The sequence below is a fragment of the Sphaerodactylus townsendi genome, linkage group LG01, assembly GCF_021028975.2.
Source record: "Sphaerodactylus townsendi isolate TG3544 linkage group LG01, MPM_Stown_v2.3, whole genome shotgun sequence".
NCBI lineage: Eukaryota > Metazoa > Chordata > Lepidosauria > Squamata > Sphaerodactylidae > Sphaerodactylus > Sphaerodactylus townsendi.
In genome coordinates, this window is record NC_059425.1 from 61,459,071 (window position 1) to 61,481,609 (window position 22,539).

Below are 22,539 nucleotides of genomic sequence, written 5' to 3' on the forward strand. Positions count from 1 at the left end.
TGGTATTGAGGTTTCAAACCATTTGAGGGTTCTTGGGCAATGTGCTATTTCATTATAAGCTACAAGGATGAAGAAAGGCTGGTGCCCTTTCTGTACTGCACTCCAACTATTCAATTCATGAATATTTCCACAGGCTGGATCCCAGACCAATGGCTTGAGCAGCCTTTCCCAAATCCTTGCTTCCAAAGCGTGGGATTCCAGGAATGTGCTGTAGCTGCATTTCATATCCAGCCAATTGTTAGCAATTTTACAAGCAGGCCACGGCAGTTCCTCAGAGATTCCTTTGATTGGAATCTCTCTCTCTGTCTCCCCTCCTGGTTCTTTAGCAAAGAATGAGCTCAATAGTTAAAAAGGCCCCCAGGAGTTTGAGAAGAGGAAACAGTTAGCAGTCCACTGAGTTGAGAATGAGGTGATAAACATTTGCTGAAGATTTGATATACTCTTTTGTAGAAGGGGTGGGGGAGGTTGTTAGCAGTCAGACATGTTTATTAATGTAAGGCCTAGAACTCCCATTACAGGCAGGCAATCTGATGTTTTGACTATAATAAGGCGAAAAGGGAAACAACAGGAAGTTCTAATGGTCTGAGGTAATTGGGGGTATTATGATTTCTAGATGGATGCTCATGTAACTGATTTAAAAGAAAAGCTGTAAAATGTAGTGGCTCAGTTTGACAAGACAGTGTTCTAAATGGAGGGTCAGGTGGACCTGTGCTCAGCTGTTGACAAAAAGCTAAACTACTGGTTTCAATGCCTGGCCAGCTCACCAAGCGCCTCTCTCTTTCAGCACCATTTGTCAGCTTACTTGGGGCAGCTCTTTGGGACTGTAGTGGGTTAGGTTGCACACTCAAAGACTCTTGAAGCAAGGCACAGCTATTTGAGTGCATGGCTAAGCAGCGGATTGATCACTAGAGTGGAAATCCATTCATATCTTTTCCTCAAAACCCTCCTCTGATAATTTCAGAAAGCAAATGTTTGCCACAACACACCACTTTCAGTATTTGACAGTTTTCATTCACACTTTATGCCAGTATGATCTTTGATTATTTTACTCCAGGGTTTATTTCAGAATGGGGGCCTCCTTTGGAGCCCATAGTCTCCCACTACTTACATTCAGGCTGTGGGCCTTCCACTTTGGGGAGTCTGACTTTCCTCATCAGATTGCCAGTGCAATATTTTCTCAATTTGCACTTACAAAGGAGAGCCCACACAGCTCAGTGTAATCCAATATTAGCTGTGTTATTCCTTTCACACGAGGCTTGTGTTACCATCACCCCATTCTCTACTATAATTCCTCTCTCATGAATCTCCACCCTCCTTTTCCCTTTAAAAGATTCCAGCTCATGCAAGGAGAAGTAGAGCAATAATACAAGCTTTTAAAAACAAAACACTTTCCATGTATTTATGTCACACTGCTCATGGATAATTAAAAACATGAACTCCCTCTCTTTTCTTTGCTTATTAGAACATAACTCCCCCTCTCCTAAATTCAGGACTACATTTCAGAGCTTTTCAGTGCGTGATCTCTCCCCCCACCTCACTCCTGAGCTGATTAGAACACTGGGAAACACACAGAAAACAGATTTTGAATGGCTACAGTTGATAACAGTGCAATGATGTTTCAGCATTACAGAACTAGAAAATGAAATAATCTAATGGATTCCTGAGAAAGGGGGTATCCCTTTTAGAAGTGGAAAGGGAGTTTGGATTCATACCCTGCTTTTCTCAACTGTAAGGAGTCTCAAAGACACTTACAAGCTCCTTCCCTTCCTCTCCTCACAGCAGACACCTTGTGAGTAGGTGGGGCTGAGAGAGTTCTGGGAGAACAGTGACTAGTCCAAGATCCTCCAGCAGGTTTCACATAGAGGAGCGGTGAAACAAACCTGCTTCTCCTGATTAGAGTCCAATGCTCTTAACCTTAATTTTGGCATTTTTTCCTTCAAAATCCCCTGCCCCTCTTTGTTGTTAATGCCAAGATCCACGCCATTTAACAGATATAGTGCAATTGCTCTATTCCACATTACTTTAAAAAAGATATTTAGAAAAGCCTAAATACAGCATCCCCTTTTCCTTTGCAATTGTACTTGTCAGTAAAGCAGTAAGATTTTTTTTAAAGACATTCCTTCTGATGACTAAGTGCAAGACTTTTCTGGGAGAATCATTTCATTTCCCCAACATTAGCGTTCTCTCACAGAGTCATGAGATTGCAGCATGTACACCTTTACATTGTACAACCTGTTATCTGCGTGACTGCTGCAACAAGAGTAAACTTACTAGACAGGCAAATTTCTCAACCCCAACCATCTCCTCTGTTCTTTCCCCTGAGCACATGGCAACCAGACCTCTAAGCTCCTTTAATAAATCTGAATTATAGTAAAGCAAATGCAACTGTTTGACCTCTTATGCACTGCTTAGCCATTAAGGAAATGCTCTTTGTTGATGAGGAAAAATGAATCTGTCCGTCCAAGCTAATATGGGGAATTCTTTTGGGGTGGGTCCATTTTCCCCTTCAGATGCGCAATGGCAAATAACAAACTTTAGAATTGCATACTGTAATATTGGCAGATGACCAGTAGGTGACGCCACAACATATATTTTTCTACATATTTTACATGACCTACTGTAGGGGTGTCAACTCATTTCTTAGGAGAGCCGGGTGTAGCATAAATGTGACTTGGTGAGATTGCAGGCCGTGGGCCTGATAAACCCTCTCAAGGGGTTGGATCCAGCCTACTGGGTGCTTCGCTGTGGGTGAGTGTCTATGGCAAACGCCTAAAGAGAGACAACAATTGTGTCTAAGCCACACTTGCTAACTATTGCATCCTTGGCCAGTTAAAGCAGCTGACATTCAGGCTGTACTGAGTTCAAACGAATTAAGCTGCTGACAATTCCATAACTTGCTTGGGCCATACAACGACACCATTCATTTACAGATGGCAAGATATACAAGTACATTTAATCCAACGGGACTTTAGGGAATTTTAATTCGAAAGCTGAGAGCCAACTAGTTCAGAATTTGGCAGCAAAGTATTCCCCCCCCCCCCTCCACGGCTGCTTCTTGTCTTGATCCTTCGCAGGGTTGATAGAAAGTATGTCCTACTAAAGTCTGTGGGGCTTTCTCCCCAAGTAAGTATTTCCAGAGTTGCAGTTTTCAGATTCTCCTGTACCAAACCGTGGAGCAACCCCGAAGTATCTTGGGCTTGGAAATCCCGTTTCTGGCCCATTTGAACCCCAAACTGATTGTAGGGTCTTTGTGGAGCCGGGAAAGGCCAAGCCAGGCGCAAGGACTGAAACCACAGCTGACTGTGGAGGCCACTGAGCCTGCATTGAGAGTGTTTGCAACCTAGGCAAACTGGAACCCTATGGGCAAAACCTGAGTTTGATGCCCCCCCCCCCATGGGCGGCCACCCTCCCCCACGTGACCAAACAATGATTTTTTCCACCAGGTCATTTCAAAGTCACCATCACATTATAGAACATCCCCCAACTCACAAATCTGAACACAGCAATGGGCCATGCCACACAGCAGAAATAATTTTTGGAAAACATTTTCAAAATGCTTTCAAAATGTTTTATTACTGCTATGAAAACATTTTATGGTGTTGTATCCAGTCCCCACAATTGGGGGAAACAGCATCACTTTCAATGTTATTTAAACTGGGGACCCCCAGATTCTCCCTTTAAGGTGGATTTAAAAGGAGAATCTGGGCTCCCTAGTTTAAACAAGTGATGCTGGAATCCACCTTCAAACAGCATCATTTTCAATTGTGTTTAAACTAGGGAGCCCAGATTCTCCTTTTAAATCCAACTTAAAGGGGGAATCTGGGGTCCCCAGTTTAAACAACATTGAAAGTGATGCTATTTTGGGATTGATTCTCCCCCACTCTGAAACAGCATCCCTTTCAGTGTTAAAACCGGGGACCTCAGATTCTCCCTTGCATTTAAAAAGAGAATCTGGAGAAATTTAGGGGGTGCCTGTTGTCAGGGGTGCAATTATTAAGATAGCAGCACCACAATTTCTGAGTACCTTCGTGAGACCCTACTGATGAACTTTGCAGGCAACAGCAGCGGGAGTTTCTTCTGGCCTGCGGGTGGGGGTGGGGGGTTACATTCAGCCTTGTGAAGGTGGAGAGTTTCAGGCAGCACTGGAGCGAAACCAGAACTTGGGGCCCTTTAATGGAAGGGCCCTTTGATTCAAAACAGGCGCTGTTCAGGTGGACTTATAGCTCACCACCCACCTCTGATCTCTGGCCGGACGACCTCGGATGGGTCTCCCGCTCTCGACATGGCCAGCGTGTGGTTACGCCAGCTTTAAGCACATTTGCTCTTGAGCACACCCAGTCTGAGCCCTGCTGCTTGCCTTGCTTCCGATCAGTGTTAGATTGCCCAAGTATTTAAGAACATCCCCTTGAAGAGCTGCCTGGCCAAAAGGAAACCCACCATTCCTGGACGCTTTCCGGCATGCGTTTGCCGCCCCCAGCACCTCAGGAAACGCTCCAGACCTCCAGGGGTTGCAGAGAGAGGCCCTTAAAGCAGCCGGATCCTAAACACACCGACGCAAGAGCCACTCCGGCTGACTTCCAAGGCAGCCGCGTCTTGTGACCTCTGTCGGGTGCCGCCGCCGGGCCGGGGCTCCTCGGTCGGACCGTAGTCCGTGGGGCTGGGCGGGGAGCCCGTGAAAGGGGACCCGGCCGCCTCAATGTGCCCTCCCTTGCGCCTTGACTTTTGTGGCCCGGTTCGGCCCGAGGAGGAGCCTGGTTCGAAGGCCCCGTTGCCCAGAAGTTCGCTGGAGTTCACCCCGAGGGTCCTGAAGCCGGATGAGCCTTCATGACCTGGCAGCAGAGGAGCGGCGGCTTCTCTCAACGGGGCAGCGCCGCGGACTCTGGTTTAGGGCAGCTGCTGTGGGAGCAGACGGTCCTCGGTGGACTCGCAGGGCTGCCCTCTGGATGGATCTGGAGGCGCCCGGGGTCATCCTCCCCTCCCCCGTCCCGGACTGGTGCGCCTGGGCGCTTCTGGGCAAGGTCGCGGTCTAGGCACGTGCTGGCTCCAAGGCCCTGGGCGATGGTTGGTCTGGAGTGGGGGGGGGAACGGGTGTGGGGGGGGATTCAGGAGCCCCAGGAAATGGATGAACTGAAGGAGGAAGGGATCGTGACAGAGCGCGACACACGACGCAGTTAAGGCTGGCCACGCGCACGCGGCTGCGTTTCTGCTCCCACCGAGCAACCCCGCAGAACAAGGCAATGAGTCAGAAAGGCGCTCACGTACGTACGTACACACACACACACACACAGAGAGACAGAGAGACAGAGAGTGGTGGGATTCAGCTTCCGGCACCTAATTTTTTTCTAGTTCAGAGAACCAGTTGTAATCCCACCATTGGGTCCCACCACCGGATGTTCGGAACTGGTTGTTAAATTATTTGAATCTCACCACTGCACACACCCCTTGTCAAAATCTGACGGCCATGATACTGGACAAACATTCGGATGTGTTGCCTCGCTGAGCGGCTGCTGCTGCTCTTCACTTGCACTCGCAGCAGAGTCAGGCCTTTCTCAAGCCGTCCAAGTCCACGGAGTGCAACTCTGCACTTCCTTGACATGCTGGGTTTCAAATGGCAGGGAAAGCTGTTTCACGCACGCGCGCCCCCTCTTATCCCTTGATGGCTCTTCTCTCTCGGGATTCGTTAGTTGGTCTGCCAAAGTTTATTCCCACCTGCCAGAGGCGTTCCTCCCATTGGGCAAAGTGGGCAGTTGCCCTGGGCACAGCCCTGTGGGGGGCGCAGGTTTGTTTGTGGGATTTTTTCTATTTTCAGTGTTTTTCCATTTTTGGCCTGCAGAGGGTGCAGTTTTTAGGCTAGCAGCACCAGAATTTCAGGGATGTTTTGGGAGACTCTCCTGATGCTATCACCCAGGTTTGGTGAGGTTTGGTTCAGGGAGTCCAAAGTTATGGACTCCCAAAGGGGGGGTTCCCCATCCCCCATTGTTTCCAATGGGAGCTAATAGGAGATGAAGCTACACCTTTGAGGGTCAATAACTTTGGACCTCCTGAACCAAACTTCACCAAATCTGGGGAGGAGTATCATCAGGAGAGTCTTTATACTGATAACACCCAGGCTTTGTGAAGTTTGGTCCAGGGGTCCAAAGCTATGGACTCCCAAAGGGGTGCCCCACATCACCCATTGTTTCAATGGGAGCTAACAGAAGATGGGGGCTACACCTTTGAGGGTCCATAACTTTGGACCCCCTGAACCAAACTTCAACAAACCTGGGTGGTATCATTAGGGAAGTCTCCTAAAGATACCCTGAAAGTTTGGTGCTGCTAGCTTAACAATTGAACCTGCCTGCCAGCTTGAGGCGCACCTTCCAAATTTCCCCAGATTTTCCTTTTAGAATCCCCCACCTTTGACGTAATGTGGATTTAAAGGGAGAATCATGAGGTCTCCTAGTTTAAACATTGCAAGTGATGCTGTTTTCAGGGTGGGGGGAGAATCAACCCCAAAATACCATCACTTCCAATGTTTTTTTAAACTGGGAACCCCAGATTCTCCCTTTAAGGTGGATTTAAAAGGAGAATCTGGGCTCCCTAGTTTAAACACCATTGAAAATGATGCTGTTTGGGGGTGGATTCCAGCATCACTTGTTTAAACTAGGGAGCTCGATTCTCCTTTGAAACATTGAAAGTGATGCTGTTTCTCCCAATTGGGGTACTGGATACAACACCATAAAATGTTTTCATAGCAGTAATAAAACATTTTGAAAGCATTTTGAAAATGTTTTCAAAAATTATTTCTGCTGTGTGGCATGGCTTATTGCTGTGCTCAGATTTGTGAGTTGGGGCATGTTCTATAATGTGATGATGACTTTGAAACAACCTAGTGTAAAAATCATTGCTTGGTCACAGTGGGGGAGGGTGGCTGCCCATGGGGGGCGCCAAACTCCAGTTTGCCTAGATATGCCACTGGGCGTAGCTACAAGGGGGAGTGCGTGTTGCATTGGGCATGCACCTGGGGGGGGCATCAAACTCAGGTTTTGCCCAGGGCTCCAGTTTGCCTAGTTACGCCACTGCCACCTGCTGCCAGTCTGGAAGAGGCTGAGGGGGAATCCGGCCGCGAACCGGTGACCGAAGGGCTCAGCCTAGATCAGGCGAAGTGCCGCTTTGAATTAAAGCTGCTGTTCTGGTGCCAGCCAGGGACCATCTTCTGAGCAAATGAGCCTCAGGCGATGCAACCAGACTCCAGGGAAAATCCAGAAGTCAACGGATGTTGCTCCCAACGGACTAATATGGCATCTTTGCAGCCTTATCACAAACCCAGTGCAACATCTGAAGAACTGTCAGACACGTGTGTGTTGACGTGAATATACAGGGAAGAGAAAGTTGGGACATACAAGTACTGTCTGGACTCTGGACGTACTCTTGAAGACTAAACAGCCTAACATTTTTTCCTTTGTATAACTATCGCCCCCAACCTTAATTTTCCACCCCCTCTTCTTAGGAAGGGTTGTGGATTGATTGATTGATGGATTGATAAAGAAGATCGTAACTAGGACTTCTTTCTTTATCTCAGGGCGCCGGCCCCACAAGACTGGAGACATAAAGTACAAATGGTTCCGAGAGATGACGACCTAAACTTCGTTTGCAATCCTAAGGATCCTTTACTGGGTGGAATCCCCATTGGGTAGACCTGAGTAGGATTCCGAGTAGACCGACTAGTTTCGATGGAAGCTTCCATACCTATTTGAACATCAGGAAGTCAATCGGAGTGCTAAAACATTCGTTTAATCGACGACACCCACCCACCCCAAGTCAATCGGAAAAACTCCACTGGAGGAGTGTCCAGCCCCAGGGACAAAAGCATCCCTGAGTGAAAGAATAATCGCCTTTCTTTGAGAAGAGAGGTTGAATCCGTTGGGCTGATAGGGTGGTTTGGTTTAAAACGGTCGTGCCCCCTCCCCTCCCCATCACTCCCCTCCCAAATCACTCCCAAGGCCTCTTTCCATAGATCCCGTCCCATCTGCCTGGCTAGGATAAGTTTCCCGGAGTCCATTTGGGTCTTTCTGCGAAGTCCCCCGGAAGGCAAGATTAAAGGGGAAAGTCGCAGCTGTATATTTATGTTTTCCTTGCTAGAAGGGAATTGATTTCCTTGACTTTATTTTTGTAGTTGTAATACACAGGGGCGGATTTGCGTCATCCGAGCAACTTGCTGGTGGAGATAAAGTTGCACAAATATTGAAAAGGGAAGTGCTCCGGCTCATTATAAAGTTTTTTTCTCTCTCTCCCTCCGGAAGAAATAAGGATTTCTGCTGGATCCTAAAATACTGGAGCGGCTTCTATTTTGGGTAACCAATCTGGCAGGCACATCCGCTCATTTAGGCCGGCTCGGAGCCTATCAAAAACAGGAGATGACCTGCGCTTCTTGGCCTTCCTTGCTTACACTTTCTTCTCCTCCGTCTGGGCAGAAGAAGAAAAGGGGGGGGGGTCTCTTCGGCTCAGGATGCCACACCCTCTACGCTGGGGGGGGGGGGGAAACTGCCCACTGATGCCTGGCAGATGGCTGGGCTTTCTCCAGAGCGCCCCCTCCGGGATGCCGGCCCATTCCCATCATGGGTCCCTGGAGTTTATTTCAGAAATCGACTTCCGTGTATGGCGTGCTCATAGAAGTGTTTGAACCCTGATCAGACGGAGGGATTCGATTCCAGTGCCTCCGGGGCCAGCACTCTGGGCAGGGTGGGACTAACTCCAGGGGCAGCAGAGCACTTGCTTTGCCTGCGGAAGTGCCTCGGTCTCATTGCTGTGGCTGCTGGACAAAAGGCCTCACTATGATTTGTGTCGATGAGTTTGGTCCCAGGATGAGGCACGAGTCACGACCAGGATTTGGTTCTTTCGGGATACAGCCTGGACCAATATGGCTACGGCGACCCACTGTGAAAGGCCAGCAAGAGGGGCTGCACACGTTCTGCTAAGCGTCCTTACTCTCCCCTCCCCTCCCCTCCCCGAGATCCACAGGGGTCCCCAGGTGAAATCCTGCGCAGAGCTGGATGAAGGGCAAGGCCCCTCTTGTCTGAGGAGCACAAGCTGAGGGAGCAGAAAATGTGTACCCTCACTGAAATTAACGTTGTGTTATCATTACTCTCCTTACCTTTCTACCAAAATAAGCATTGTGAACGTATAGGAGCCAATGTTATGATCTTGCAGCTAAGATCTAGTGATCCTATGTGTACTTCAGGATAGAATCATAGAGCTGGAAGGGGCCATACAGGCCATCTAGTGGTCCAACTTCTTGCTTAATGCAGAATCAGCCTGGAGCATCCCTGAAGTGTTTGACCAGCCATTGCTTAAAAAACATACCTACCAGTGAGGGAAAACTCACCTCCTCCCTAGGAAACCGATTCCACTGCTGAAGCAGTAAATACTACCTATTGGGATGGCGTTGCACTTGAAAGACTATTTGTTTTTCAATGAGCTTTCAATGCTTTTGAACACACAACTAGGCAAAACCACCATCATCAGAAAGAGTTTCGGGCGGCCAGAGCTAGGATCACAGTGTGTGTGTCCCCAGATCCTGGGTCGGTCCTCTGCGAGGGTCAGGCTTTTCCGTCGTGAAATGGGGCACTTGCCACTTGCCAAACAGCCCAGTGGTCACAAACAGGCCAAACTTCCCGAGGCAAGAAATTCTTCCTGCGCAACCATAAAGAGCATCAGGAACAGTGCCCCGGGTGAAATGCATCGAAAGCCCAAACCGCACCGCCTGCTGCTGCGCCACACCAGTCGGAGGGTGCGTGGGGAGGCTGGCCCAGGAGAAAGAGCCAGCCGGTGTCTTCTCACTGTGTCACTGAAAGCAGAGGGCTAGGATGGCAGCATGGTTCCTCGGAGGGACTTTCTCCACATTGGGGACCGATCCTGTCAGCCAGCCGGCAAGGAGACTTGGGGGACCCAGGAAAAGGCCGGGCCCTGAGTCGATGGCCCCCACCGGTTCTCCAGCCCCCGAGAGGATTTCGACGTGTGCTTAATGGTTTCTCGCCTCCATCCTTCCTGCGTCCCTGCCTGGCCTGTGGGTTCTGCGAGCCACGTTAAGCTCGACGGGAAGAAGCCCGCCTTTCTCCAAGACTAAAGCATTTCTCCCTGCTGGCGAAAGCCCTGGCTCTGGGGTCTCTGGAGAGAATGGGTGCGATTACACCTGGTAGACCTGGGACTGCGGGACAGTCTTAAAAATAAGGAAGGGCGTCTCCCAACCCCCTGACTTCCCTCCACTCTTCTGTGCCGACAGTGGCCCAGCCCCGGGTCCAACCACTTCATTGTGCCGTCTGCAGGAGAGTGTTTCCTACGAGCTATTTTTAAACATCCTCCGGCATTGAAAAAGCCGACGGCGCGGTTTCGCTGCATCTTCCCTTTCCCTTATCCAGAAGCCCCCCTCCCCGCCCCTCCCCCGCGATCCCGAAGACACAAAGAAGGTGGGGTCAGACTGCAGAGCAGCTTCCTTCCCAGAGGGCGCCTCTCCCACCGCCTGCGGGGGGCTGGGAGGCAGAGGCCCCCAAGCCCCTCCGCAGGCAGAGGTTTGCGCCAGAGGCAAGAAAGGGAACCCACCAAATCATGTTTGTATTTCTGGGTGAGTTTCAGAGGGAGCAAAATCTAGCCTCTTCGGGAGGTCGAGTCTTTCCGGACAAAACGGCGATGCGCTCAAAACAGATCCGAATGCACGGTCCCGAAGTATCTGCTTGTAAGTGGATCTGAGCTGAGTTGCAGTTTGTCATTTGACATGAGCACGTGCAATCTGCAAGGATTTTCCGACAGTTACTCGGAGAGGGTCAGAGATGTGCCAGGCCCCAGGACCTTGAATAACTTAGTGGGACACGGACTTGCCATGGCAACGAGACGCAGAACACCCCCCCCCTCCACATACACACACAGTTCTGAAGCTTCAGTTTATGTTGGTCCATTTTGCCAGAATGACAGCGATGCCCATCTGCGGGCAACGCTCCAGAGCTCTTAGGTTCAACCCGCTGCCCTTCTCGTCCGTCAGCGAGGAGAAACTTGAAGACGTCTTTGCCACCCAGCCGAAAGGCAACGAAGCACTTAAGCGAAGGGAGGCCTCACATTCCAGTCAACCCCAAGGCGGATCTGTACCCGGAATAGTGTTGGGTTGCGCCAAAGTACCCAGACCATGATTCCAAAGGTAAAGCACTGGATGCCACCCGCGGATTTATCTGGAAAAGATAGAAACAGGGGGCTTAGTTTTCTTAGGAGTGCGTGAGATCTGAACAGTTCCTCAGCTGCTTTCCCAGATTTTAGCCAGAATGATCGGAACCAATTTTCCTTGTCAATTAGGTGACATTTGGCTCCCATAGCTATACTTAGGAACTAGGTTACAATTCCACTTGAGGGAATTTATATTTGGATCACAGACAGCTGTTCTTGACATAAAGTCCCCGCGGTTTTTTTTGGGGGGGGGGGAGGGCGAGGATTCGAGCAAAAACCGTCTGAAAGGTGGGCCCAGACGAGGTCAGAGTGCAGCTGACTGTCATGAACCTGCCCTGTGCTCAAGGACTTTCCAGCTTGGCGTTCGACCGTGAATTTCAACTGGTTTAGGATCGGCCTGTTCGGCTGTTACCGCGCCTCCGCGTTTGCTGTGCTTGGATCAGTCGGTCCTGGGCAACTGCCCAAGTCTGGGATTTGCTGGGTTCCCCTGAAAGTGAGCGGCCGATTGTAAGTCGAAGAGGCCAAATGGTGATCCGATGTCCCTTCAGGCTTCTTGGTCTAGTCCCTGCTGTCTGCTGCCGGCCTGGGTCTTGGCTTCGGAGTCACTCAGAGTCCCCCCTCCCGCCCCTTAGTGTGCGCGCAGGAACAATTTTATTGCGCTGCCGTGTGATTGTCACGCCCGAGAGAGACCAGCTATGTTGGCCAGCAGCCTGCACGGTGGGATGGCATCTATTGGCCTGTTGCTCGGAATCCTGGTCCTGGTTAGCTAAAGAAACAAGCAAGCAAGCAAGAGCGCAGGCTGATCCTAAGCACTTCACTAGGAAGTATGCAAAAGATGCCACTCGCCCGTATTCTTCTATACTTCTGCTTTATGGGGGATCATATCAGTCTATATGGTGAAAAAAAATAATAGAAGTGACACTGAAACAATACGGTTTAAAGCAGCCCAGTCCAACTGATGTCGGAGGAATGGAAATCATATGAAGTCAACGCGTGAAAAGAGGGGGATTTGCTAGCAACCCAGCAGAATTACAGTGCAGTCCTAAAACACGATCACACTTTTAAAATCCCATTGACTTCAAGGGACTTAGAACGGTTTAGCTCTGTTTAGGATTTCACTGGCTACATGAATAATTCCAACATAGACATCAGTGGGGTTTGAATCCCCCCCCCCCCCAGTTTTAGAAATACTAATAACCTGGCTGCTACTAACTCCGTAGTTTCTGGGCATCTGCCTGCACTCTGACGGCAGAAGGGCGCCTTTTTCGAGATTCCCTCGGGAATTCGGGAACAGATTTAGGCGCTGAACTTTAGCTGGAATGCAATTTTATCAGGAGAGTGGGAAATCTGATGATTTCTTGCCAGTGATCTTTAAGCCACTGCCGACATGAAAATATCTTTAAACAGAAATTTCACTAAAATAAACGGGATCCCCCTTCCCAAGCAGTTCCTTCTATAAGTCTGCAGGAAATGTCTGTGTAGTTTTGTATATTAGAACTGGCAATTTCAACCTGTCAAGCAAAATACACCTCGCAGTTGTCCAATCCTCCTCTTCGTAAATAGTGGGAGTGGTAAACAAACGTTGTTGCCGTTTTGTCAACAAATATTAACCGCAAACAAACATGCTACCTATTTATAGACAGCCTGCATAATGGCCTCTCATAATTTATAGGCAGTCCTAAGCAAGCCGATTTTGATTCTAATAGTTTCAGTGTAAATATTTCGGGCTTTCGAATTACTTCGTTAACTTGGCTGCATAGCGACACCCCCCCCCCCCATCTCACTTCCGAATAAGCACTTATTAGAGCCGACCAGTTCCGTGCATTTTATTACAAATCCATTAAATCTAATTGCTCTGGATCCAAACCCGAATCTCCCCCCCTCCTTTTTAAACGGCACTCGGAAGCAAAGATTTGAGTCGTGGTAAGGTTATTTGCCATATATTTTAACATCACAGTGGACTGTTTGAACAGTGCGTCTATTTGATATGTGAATGGCATTTTCTCCCGCACCATCCTTCCTTCCTGTCACTCGATGTGGATTACACGGAGTTGTCCGGAGGTCTCCAATCCAGGCACTGTCCAGACTCGGCCCTGGTTCACTTGAGCAAGATTGCTCGAAGGCAGAAATCCCAAAGCCAGAACCTGTCTGGCCTGACACCCAAAGGGCTTTCGTGGGATACCCGACTCCTTATACCATTATCGTTGCTTGGCAGGGAGCGTATGGGGACCTCCTGGCCGGGCTTGCATCTGAGCCGGAGCCTGGGTCACGACCCTTCGCTAAAGGGGCAGCCGTGTGGCCCGCGCCAGGGGCGCAGGAGAGAATGCGAGAGCCAAGACCGGGGGAGCATCGTTTCCTCGGCAGCGGCGAGCGCAGCAACCGGGTGGGTAGCGCAAGGGCGAGGCTCGCGGCTTCTCTCGCTGCCGGCCACACCCTTCTCGCTCCCATTGGCCGCTTGCTGCCCAATCAGCTCTCTACAGTAAGACTTTCTCCTTCGCTCTGCGCGCGGCGCTGGGGGGAAAAGGGGAAAAGGCTTCGCGGGGCGCTTCTGCGCGTTCGAAGGGGCGGGCGCCGCTCGTGGCCCCCCCGTTCCTCCCAGCCTGGGGAGTTTCCTTTTTTTTTCTCCTCCCCCGGCTTGTTGTGATTTCGTGGAGGCGGCCGTCTCGCGCGCTGCCCGGCCTTCCTCCGCCTCCGCCAGCGATGCGCCCAGGCCCGGAGGCGCCTCGGCTCTGAGATCGGCGGCGCTGGCCGGGCGGGCGCTGGGCGAGGAGCTGCTCGGGACGATCGCAGGCTCCAGCGGGGCTGCCGCGGGGCCGGCAGGATGTACACGGCTGGCTTGGCCCCCTTTTACGCGTCCAACTTCAGCCTCTGGTCAGCGGCGTATTGCGCTCCGGCGGGACCGGCCCCTGGCAGCTGTTTCCCCCTGGATCCCGCGGGGATCAAGAAACCTTCCTTCTGCATCGCCGACATCTTGCACGCCGCCGCTGGGGAGGCCGGGGGGGACGGCCTGGCCGGCGGCTCCTCGGTCAGCCTGGCGGCCCACATCGGCTCAATCCATGCCCACGCGCAGTTCCACGCCGCGGGCTCCCCGCTCAGGCCCACCCCTGTGGTGGCCTCGGACTCTGCTGTCTCTTTCCCCGCCAGGCTCTCGGCCGCTTACCCTCATCCCCAGCACCACCGAACTCCCACCGGACAAAACCAACAGACTCATCCGGGCTCTGCTCCCGCTCCGTCCAGCAAAGACTTGAAATTTGGGATTGACCGCATTTTATCCGCCGAGTTTGACCCGAAAGTCAAGGAAAGCAACACGCTAAGAGGTAGAGAAAGTTGCAGGGCGCTCTTTGTGTGTGTGTGTGTGTGTGTGTGGGGGGGGTCCCTCATAACCGCAGGCTGGCTGTCAAATGTGTCGCTACATTGGGAAAGTGCGCCCGCGACTGGATGTTTTAGTACCAAGAAATAAGTACTATTTATTGCTTCTGATTTCCAAAGCTTCGCAGATCCCTGCCCTGTAACAGGCTCCATCCCTTAGCCCATTAAAGTTCCAAAGAGAGAGAGAGAAAAGAAGGGTTTGGCGTTGTGGCTTGCCTTTCCCAGGTCATGCCACGGTACTAGAACCCCGACCCCAAAAGTCACTTTTAGGAAAGACAAGTGAGCCACTCATATGTTACTGTAAAAAGCAGAGAGAGGACAGAGAGGAGGAACCGACATTCAGATATTTACAGGGTTGCTCAAGGGAACAGACCAGTTGAGCAATCTGCAGGCGATTCCGGAGAAAGCAACAGAAAAAGAGAGAGAGAGAGAGAGAGAGACAGACACACACACACACACACACACACACACACACACACACACACACACACACACACACACACACACACACACACACACACACACACACACACACACACACACACACACACACACACGGAGAAAACCAGGCCAACTTCCTTTCTTGGTCTTGGAAGTAAGTCCTGTTGATTTCCTCATTGCATTTAGGACCAACACTACAATCTAGTCAAGGGAAGTGGAGCCACGAAAACAGCCCAGGAGGCTGGGGAGACATGAGGGAAATTGCTGGATTTGCCCTGTAACTCTGTATGGGGTGGGGGAGAGACCGGTCACTGTTTCTTAGACTAATTTGCTTCACAGTTTAGAGAAGGAAGAGTGTCCACTGCCCAGAGTTTTTTGGGAGGCAGGCTGGCCTAAAAAAACAAATGACTAAATAGCCAGTGCATATCAGGCCTGCAACTTGTGCATATTTACTCGGAAGTAAGTCCCACTGAATTCAGTGGGAATGGTTCTGTTAGCCTGTGAAGGCTGCCTTCCTTCCTTTTTGCGATCTGCAGAGAGCCCTGCAATCTACCTCAGAAGCAGCTTTGAAGCAAAAGAAACTCAGGGATATAAGCGAAGCCGGTTTGAGCCACAGGCCCACCCCTGTCAAGGAATTAACACCTTATCTAATTGCTCAGTGTCTAAACTCTAATCAACAGGGTTTAAAAAAAAGAAACAAATGAATTTTGCCCAGGAAGGTCTTTTTAAAAGATACACCCAAAATGGTAATATTTACACTCTGGCCTCAACGCCTGATTGAGTGAATAAACTTAAAGTGAATATTTTGGGTTCAAACGTCTTGCCTTTAGAAGAACTCCCTTGAGCCTTGTGGCACCTTAAAGATTAACAAAGTGGCTGGGACAGGAATTGGAGCCCATTTGGTTCAGATCTGTGGCATTAACCTCAGCAGGGATGTGAGGCATGTCCAGAGGCACAGTGGGATTTTTCTGCCAAGTAGATGGAGCTGCAGGTGCTAGGTTCATAAGAATACCACACAAATGCATGTGTCAAATTAATGGTATTTTGCTATTAATTGAGATGCTGACTCAAAATTTAAGCCTCACTTTGAGGCAAGAGATATCCAGCTGCAATCTTTACTCCCCCCACCCCCAAGAAAATCTGTCATTCCTCCTTCTTAATTTGCTCAGTTTTCCCTGGAACCCCTAGTGGGAGAGGAGCCCCAAACCAAATCTTTTAACATTTTTAAGTAGTAAAGATGTTGCTGATTTCCATGTTGAATGTCAGGCCCTCCCTGTTTATCAGCTCTGGGGTTATCCTGCAGTGAAGAAAATGGCAACCTGTTGCTGTGCTTTCAAAGCACACTTGCAGGCCAACCAACTCTGGCCATGTTGAAATTCTAGCGGTTTCATTGGGACCGATCCCTTGGCTGGTGTGCAATATGCTTTGAAAGCCTCACTGCAAAGACCAATCCCTTGGCTGGTGTGCAGTGTGCTTTAAAAGCCTCACTGCAACCCATGGAGCACACCACTTGGCACAAATCAATGAAAGATCTGGGTTGTTTCTGTACATAGAAAGAAGACAGCTGAAGGTTGTCCCCCTATGCATAAGCACCTTTGCATGCTTCCTTGGAAGTAAAGCCCACTGCCCCCAAAGGGACCTCCCGAATATTCTCCTCCTTTCCTAAACCACTGCAGTCAGCTCATTGCCTGCAGGTCCTGCCAGGGGATGGGTGGGCTGTCATGACGCCTTCCTTCTTGACTGATAACCACGCTCTCCTTGTTCCTGTGCCCACAGATCTGACCTCCTTGTTAGCCAGCAGCCGCCAAACCGGGGTTCACGTCCCCAGCTTGCAGCCTTCCGCCGGCCAGTTCTTCGCATCACTAGAACCCCTTAACGAGGCCTCCGGGGTCTTGGGGCCCTTAAACACAACACCCAGGAGTTCAGTGCAGCACCAGTTTCAAGACACTTTTCCAGGTACAAACCCTCCCCCCTCTCCTTTAGTTCAGCCCCGGCCAATCCCTTGCCCCAGTACACAGGCCCAGCCCAAGCACAATTGCTGGGGAGGAAAGGCCAGAGAGGGCAACAAGATTAATTTGTCTTGGCAAAATCAACTGGGAGTATTGGGGCATGGAAAAAGCACATTCTTTTTTTCCCTCTCAGCCATATGGCTTTCACAGCCTACAGCTACAGGGAAGTTTAGGCTACTTCAGATGCCCCCAAACTCTTGTTTGCTTTGACTGGAGAATCATGACTGGGTTCAAGAAGACTTACTTCCCAGTAAAACTGGATGTGTGTGTGTGTAAGAGTAGGCTCCTGATCCTAACCATGCCATCATTCGACAGAGCTTACTTCCGAAGCAAACCTAAGCACCATCGCATGGGCGCCGTCTCTGTTTTTCAGAGGAAATGGTAGGGACGATTTCTCTCATTTCTCTCTCTTCGGTGTAGGCCCCATGTAGGCAGTAGGAAGAAGAATAGCACTCTGGAACTCTAATTTTATCACAAAGGAGAAGAGCCGTATTTACGGCTCATGGCCTAAATCCCTCCCCCAGCCTCAGGAGACACATATTTGGAATTTCTTTAGACTCTGAGACAGGAGACAGAGAGTTAGAGAATAATGGAAGACCAAGGGTTAATCGATAGTTTCTCCTTCGGGGGAAATTGTGGGTGGGAGTCTGGTTGGGGGCAGGCCAGACGCCCTAACAGGCTCCTCTCCAAAAGGAGCAAGCTAGCCAAAGAATCACAGGCCCAAGACGCGTAAAGAAGAGAAGAGGAGGCGCCATTTCCCATGGAACAATATTGGGCCCCCACAATGCATCTGGCCGAAATAGTGAGCTTCTTCCTGCAGCCTCCCAGAGGCGTCAACGGCACTGTTATTTGCATGCGGCTCCAAAGTCCGGCAACTTGGTTCAGCCAGGCCGCTGACTGGACAGGCCTGCGTTTTAGGCGGACTCTTAGAAGGGCCCCGGATTCAATGGCGCTTTCTCTCTTTCTCTCTCGTCCCCTCCGCAGGGCCTTACGCGGTGCTCACCAAAGACACCCTGCCGCAGACCTACAAGCGGAAGCGCTCCTGGTCCCGGGCGGTTTTTTCCAATCTCCAAAGGAAAGGGCTGGAGAAGCGCTTCGAAATCCAGAAGTACGTTACCAAACCGGATCGGAAGCAGTTGGCGGCCATGTTGGGCCTCACCGACGCGCAAGTAAGTGGCACGTGCTCGGCCGGCCGCCATCGCTGAAGCCCGACAGGGGTTGTAGCACTTGAGACAGCAAAGGGGGTGGGGTGGGGGATCGTTTTGAAAGCTTAAAAATCCCGCAAGCGCAAACCGCAGTCACAGTGTATCAGCAAGAAAGGGGGCCTTTCGGGCCGTTCTCTGCTAAGAGCGATTTCTACTATTTTCAATGTGATTCTTGCTCCTCCTTCAGCGCCATGGTCCATTCTGTCTGGTCTGCCCTGCCATTTGTACCTTGGTTGGCACATTCCGAAGGGCAAGATGGCAGGATCTCGAGGTGGTAGAAGGGAGCGTAACATCTTAGACTTAAGGTGATGCATTTCTAACGGGTGTTCTTCCTTCTGCTACGAACCCCCCCCTCCCCCTTCCCCCTTGTTCAAGTGGAAATCTAGCACTTCCCTTTGCTTTCTCTGCTGATTTTCTATCTACGGGACATTTTAAACTCGAGAAGCACTTCAAAATTTGGTTCTCCGCATTTCATGGGATCCGAGACACTCCATTCTACCACTTCGACCTTTTTTCAGCTTCGGTCTGCGCATGCAGAGGCCAGGCCTGCGATACCTTTGATCTTCATTTCTGAATAAGCAACTATTCCTGGCCCCTGGCCTCAAGAATCTTACCATCTAAATCCGCTTGTGTGTAGGGGAGGGGGGCACAGAAGAGAAACAGGAGCTTATGACGCGACCTCTTTCTCTCCCTCTGTCCCTAATTTGTAAAGTCTTGCCTAGAGCTAATGGGAGATATTTCCACATTGCTTCGTGCTTAGCCGTTGCGTCCAAGACGGTCGACTGACTTAACGGGACAATTTATGTCCCTGACGTCCGGCGTGTTTATTTTGGCTGCTAGCGGCGAATGCCCTCAGGAAAAGCCCGGAGGAGGAGGGAAAAGCGGAATGGCCCGTAGGAAAGGCAGCTAAGTAGGCCCCGACGGGGAAACCTACGAAGGGCTGGTCGGGAGGAAGCGAAAGGTCTCCTTTCCCCTCCCGCCCTACTAGATTCCAGCGGGACTGGAGGAATACTCGACTGGCTTCTTCAGCCCGTTATAGGGCAGTGAAGACCAGACAGGCAATTCTCTCTCTTTCTGCGGGTACTGCCTGGGAGAGGCATTACAGGACTGTGGGTTTTTTGGGGAGTACATTCGCACAGGGCTGTGCTTCATTGGGCAGATTCAGATTATTGCGGGAGAGGGGGGCTTTCGGGACTGGTTCATGTGTGAGTTGGGGGGGGGGAGTGTTCCCGCCCCTGTAAAAACATATGCCAGAAAGGAGTTGGGCAAGATCTTTCATCCTGATCCATCTGAAGAAGTGAAGGAATTTAGAACTGGACTCTATGAAAAAAGAGTCAAGGCCAATGTGACCTGGGTTAGGATCTAGAGCTGTAGTGCTCTGTGGCTGCAGTCTGTGAGGATTTTTGTGGGGGTGGGAGTACAGGGGAAAGTCAACTTTCTTTCCAACAAACACACAAAGGATCATATCTGTATGACACATAGGGGCCCTCATTAACAGCCTTAAATTTTCTCCAGTGCCTTCAATGAGTTTAGGTGCTCTTATCCTTATGTGGGATTGTTGTGGCCCCCACTGGAATTCTTTACTCCCACCCACCCACCCACCCGGGGAAAAAAAAAACAGCAGGGCGCAATCCACCTGAAGCGGCCGGTCAGGACTGCTTCCTCCCCACATGTTGACTTCCCATGTATCACTGGAGGACATAGAGGATAACTTTTTGAAAAGCCATGACAAACCAATTGCTACAAAATGAGACAGACCCCATATATGACAAAGGTTTTTTTGTTTTGTTTTTAAAAGCCTCCCTCATGTTCTTTTAATAGAATATATATACGTTCCTTTTATCCTTTAATATAAGTTAGTCTGTCTGTCTGTCTGTCTGTCTGTCTGTCTGTCTGTCTGTCTTTTGCATTTCTACTCGCCAATCTCCCAGAGGACTCAAAGCGGCTTACATATACAGCTCCCTTAGAACTGTACCTGTCATCTGCCAAGGAAATCTCAAAGGAAAGGAGAGGACGGCTGTTTGTTTTGCTATTTACCAGAATAAACTGCCCTATTTTCACTGCAATCCTGGCTGTGCAGTAGACTTTCGAGATTGTGCTGCTGAGGGAACCCACCGGGCCAGCCCAGGGGTAGTACAGAACTGCTTACATTTTGCTCCTTTCTGAAGCTTCCTGGGAGCTTTGGCAGAAATGAAGCATTCACTTTCATAATGTGAGGGACTGGTGGTTATGTTCTGTGGTGGTATAAATGCCACGGAATAAAGTACTGCATCAAAATACTGACAGAAGGATGGGGGAGAATTATTTCCCCATTTTATTAAGCAATCACAATTTTTGTTAGGCAATCACAATTGCAGGCATTTTTTCCCCAAAGTTTTGTTCCAAAAGCCACACTAATGTCAAGCATTTCACTGTTCACAGAGTTGTGGGCTCCCCGTTTCAAATTTCCTATTGGCCATCACTGGAATGAAGGCATTATGGAAGAATCAGGCACCATTCCTGTCTTGTTGGCATTGTGGAAGGCTTGTGGGGGACGGAAATGTGTGTGTGAGGGGAGCTGGAGTAATGGAAGCAGTACCTGCATGCTGCATACTCTGCAAGGAATCCAGATTGGGTTACACCTTCCAAAGTTCTGAATACCTGATATTATGTATTTAACTATTTCTGCACCACTTCTCAGCACTCTGTTTCCCTTGGTGGGTAACAAGATACATAAAGCTATATTTTAGATGCCCTTATAAATATTAAATGAAGGTTGATATTTAAAACTTACACTTTTCTTAGCACACATAACATCTAGGTACATAGCTGCTCCATTTATAATCATGGTTCCTAATCTTAAATCGGGAATATGGAAGGGACTCACCCCCACACCTACAATTAGATTCGATTTTCTTTGAAAATTGTAGTAAATCAATGTTTGTGTGTTCCAAGATGGGGGGGGAGGGCTGGGGCGGGGGCCACTCTTGGGCTGGGAGTGGGTGTGGCCATTTATTGGATTGATATGACCTGCGTTTAGTCCCGTGCACCCCTTCATGATGCCTGGCGTGGCTCTGTTTTGTATCAGGTGAAAGTCTGGTTCCAGAACAGACGCATGAAGTGGAGGCACTCGAAGGAGGCGCAGGCGCAGAAAGACAAGGAGAAGGAGCCTATCGAGAAGGTTGCGAGAGGCGTGGGGCCAGAGGGTGAGGGCGAGCCGGGGAGCAGCCCGAGCCGCTCGGAAGGCGAGAGCGAAAGTAGCGAGGCCGAGTCCTTGGAGCTGGAGCCTGGCAGCGACGCCGAACGGACTGAGGCTGGGGCCGCCACTGATCAGGCCCTGCAGCGGCACGCCGCCGCCATCAGTCTTCAATTGCAACTCCCGACCGAGTGCGAGACGTCCGTTCGCCCGGAGCAGCTCTCGGCTCCCGGCAGCTTGGATCAAGGTCGAGAAGCCCCGCGGCGCCCGGAGCCCCCCTTCAGCCTGCGGGAGTCGCCCTGACTGCCTTTCCTGGGACAGCCGCCGGCTGGAAGCCTAGCCGTGCCGCCTTGCTTTGGGAAGTGCGGAGGGGGATTTGAAGGGCTGGCTCTGCCGTAGGTGGGGAGCTCGTGGGAGGGCAGAGGTCACTCGCCACAGGTTGCAGCATGTGGGGGAGAAGACAAGCCTCCGGACCTGTACAGTTAGGAAGACGGATGGATCGCTGAGGGCTATTGCTCCTTCCTCGCATGCGAGGCAATGATAGAGGCCTCTTCAGCGCCCTCTTCCAACCCACCCCAGCCCTGCCCTGTTTGCCCATCCCTTCACAATGTGAAGAATTCTTGCCTGCCCAGTCTCCTCAGCCCCTCTCCGGATGTGTTGCATTGTATAATTGGGCCAGAAAATATTGCCCTGAAAAAAGTGGACTGTAAATAAATTTGTTTGCTAAATTTGTCTATTTTTGTTACTGGAGCAATTCATCTAGATTAATCAGCCCAGTCCAAAGGCTTCAGTTGGACTGAATAGTGCAAGTCTGTAACTGGTTGCTTTCTTCCAGTACTCCTCACAATGCTAACAGTATTAATAAAAGAAGTGTTAATTAGCCACATAGGGTAAATTTTATTATTATTATTTTAAAAAACCAACAACCTAGGAGAATAATGAGAATAATGTTTGAGAATAATGCTGGGAACAAATTAGTGTTTGGGTTTATTTAGAAGAAACATAACTTATTCACATTTCAGAGAACTTGCCCTATTCTGTTAGTATCCTAAAAAAATTAAGGGGATTGGGACATGCCCCTGTAGGTTGACCCATCAGTCAAAAAACTGAAATGATAGTTTTCTCAAAATTTTTTAATCTGCTGATATTC

General features: G+C 50.1%; 1 protein-coding gene across 3 annotated transcripts; it reads left to right on the forward strand.

The window, feature by feature from the left end:
* Positions 1-13,721: 13,721 nt before the first annotated feature.
* On the forward strand, positions 13,722-22,117 carry HLX (H2.0 like homeobox). 3 transcript variants are annotated; one of them, XM_048499908.1, is made up of 5 exons: positions 13,849-14,507; positions 16,777-16,956; positions 17,325-17,390; positions 17,994-18,178; positions 21,282-22,117. In XM_048499908.1, the coding sequence occupies exons 1-5, from the start codon at positions 14,012-14,014 to the stop codon at positions 21,690-21,692; spliced, it is 1,338 nt and encodes a 445-aa protein (XP_048355865.1). In that variant the 5' UTR covers positions 13,849-14,011; the 3' UTR covers positions 21,693-22,117. The 3 variants fall into 3 exon arrangements, with proteins under 3 accessions (XP_048355786.1, XP_048355865.1, XP_048355950.1); XM_048499829.1 differs by lacking the exon at positions 17,325-17,390 and having other exon boundaries at positions 13,722-14,507; XM_048499993.1 differs by lacking the exons at positions 16,777-16,956; positions 17,325-17,390.
* The last annotated feature ends 422 nt before the right edge of the window (positions 22,118-22,539 follow it).

Coding starts and splice junctions, on each gene's coding strand:
- HLX (XM_048499908.1), top strand. CDS start 14,012: ATGTACACGGCTGGCTTGGCCCCCTTTTACGCGTCCAACTTCAGCCTC. Junction 17,391..17,993: donor TCTGTTTTTCAGAGGAAATG/GTAGGGACGATT, acceptor TCCCCTCCGCAG/GGCCTTACGCGGTGCTCACC. Junction 18,179..21,281: donor TGGGCCTCACCGACGCGCAA/GTAAGTGGCACG, acceptor GTTTTGTATCAG/GTGAAAGTCTGGTTCCAGAA.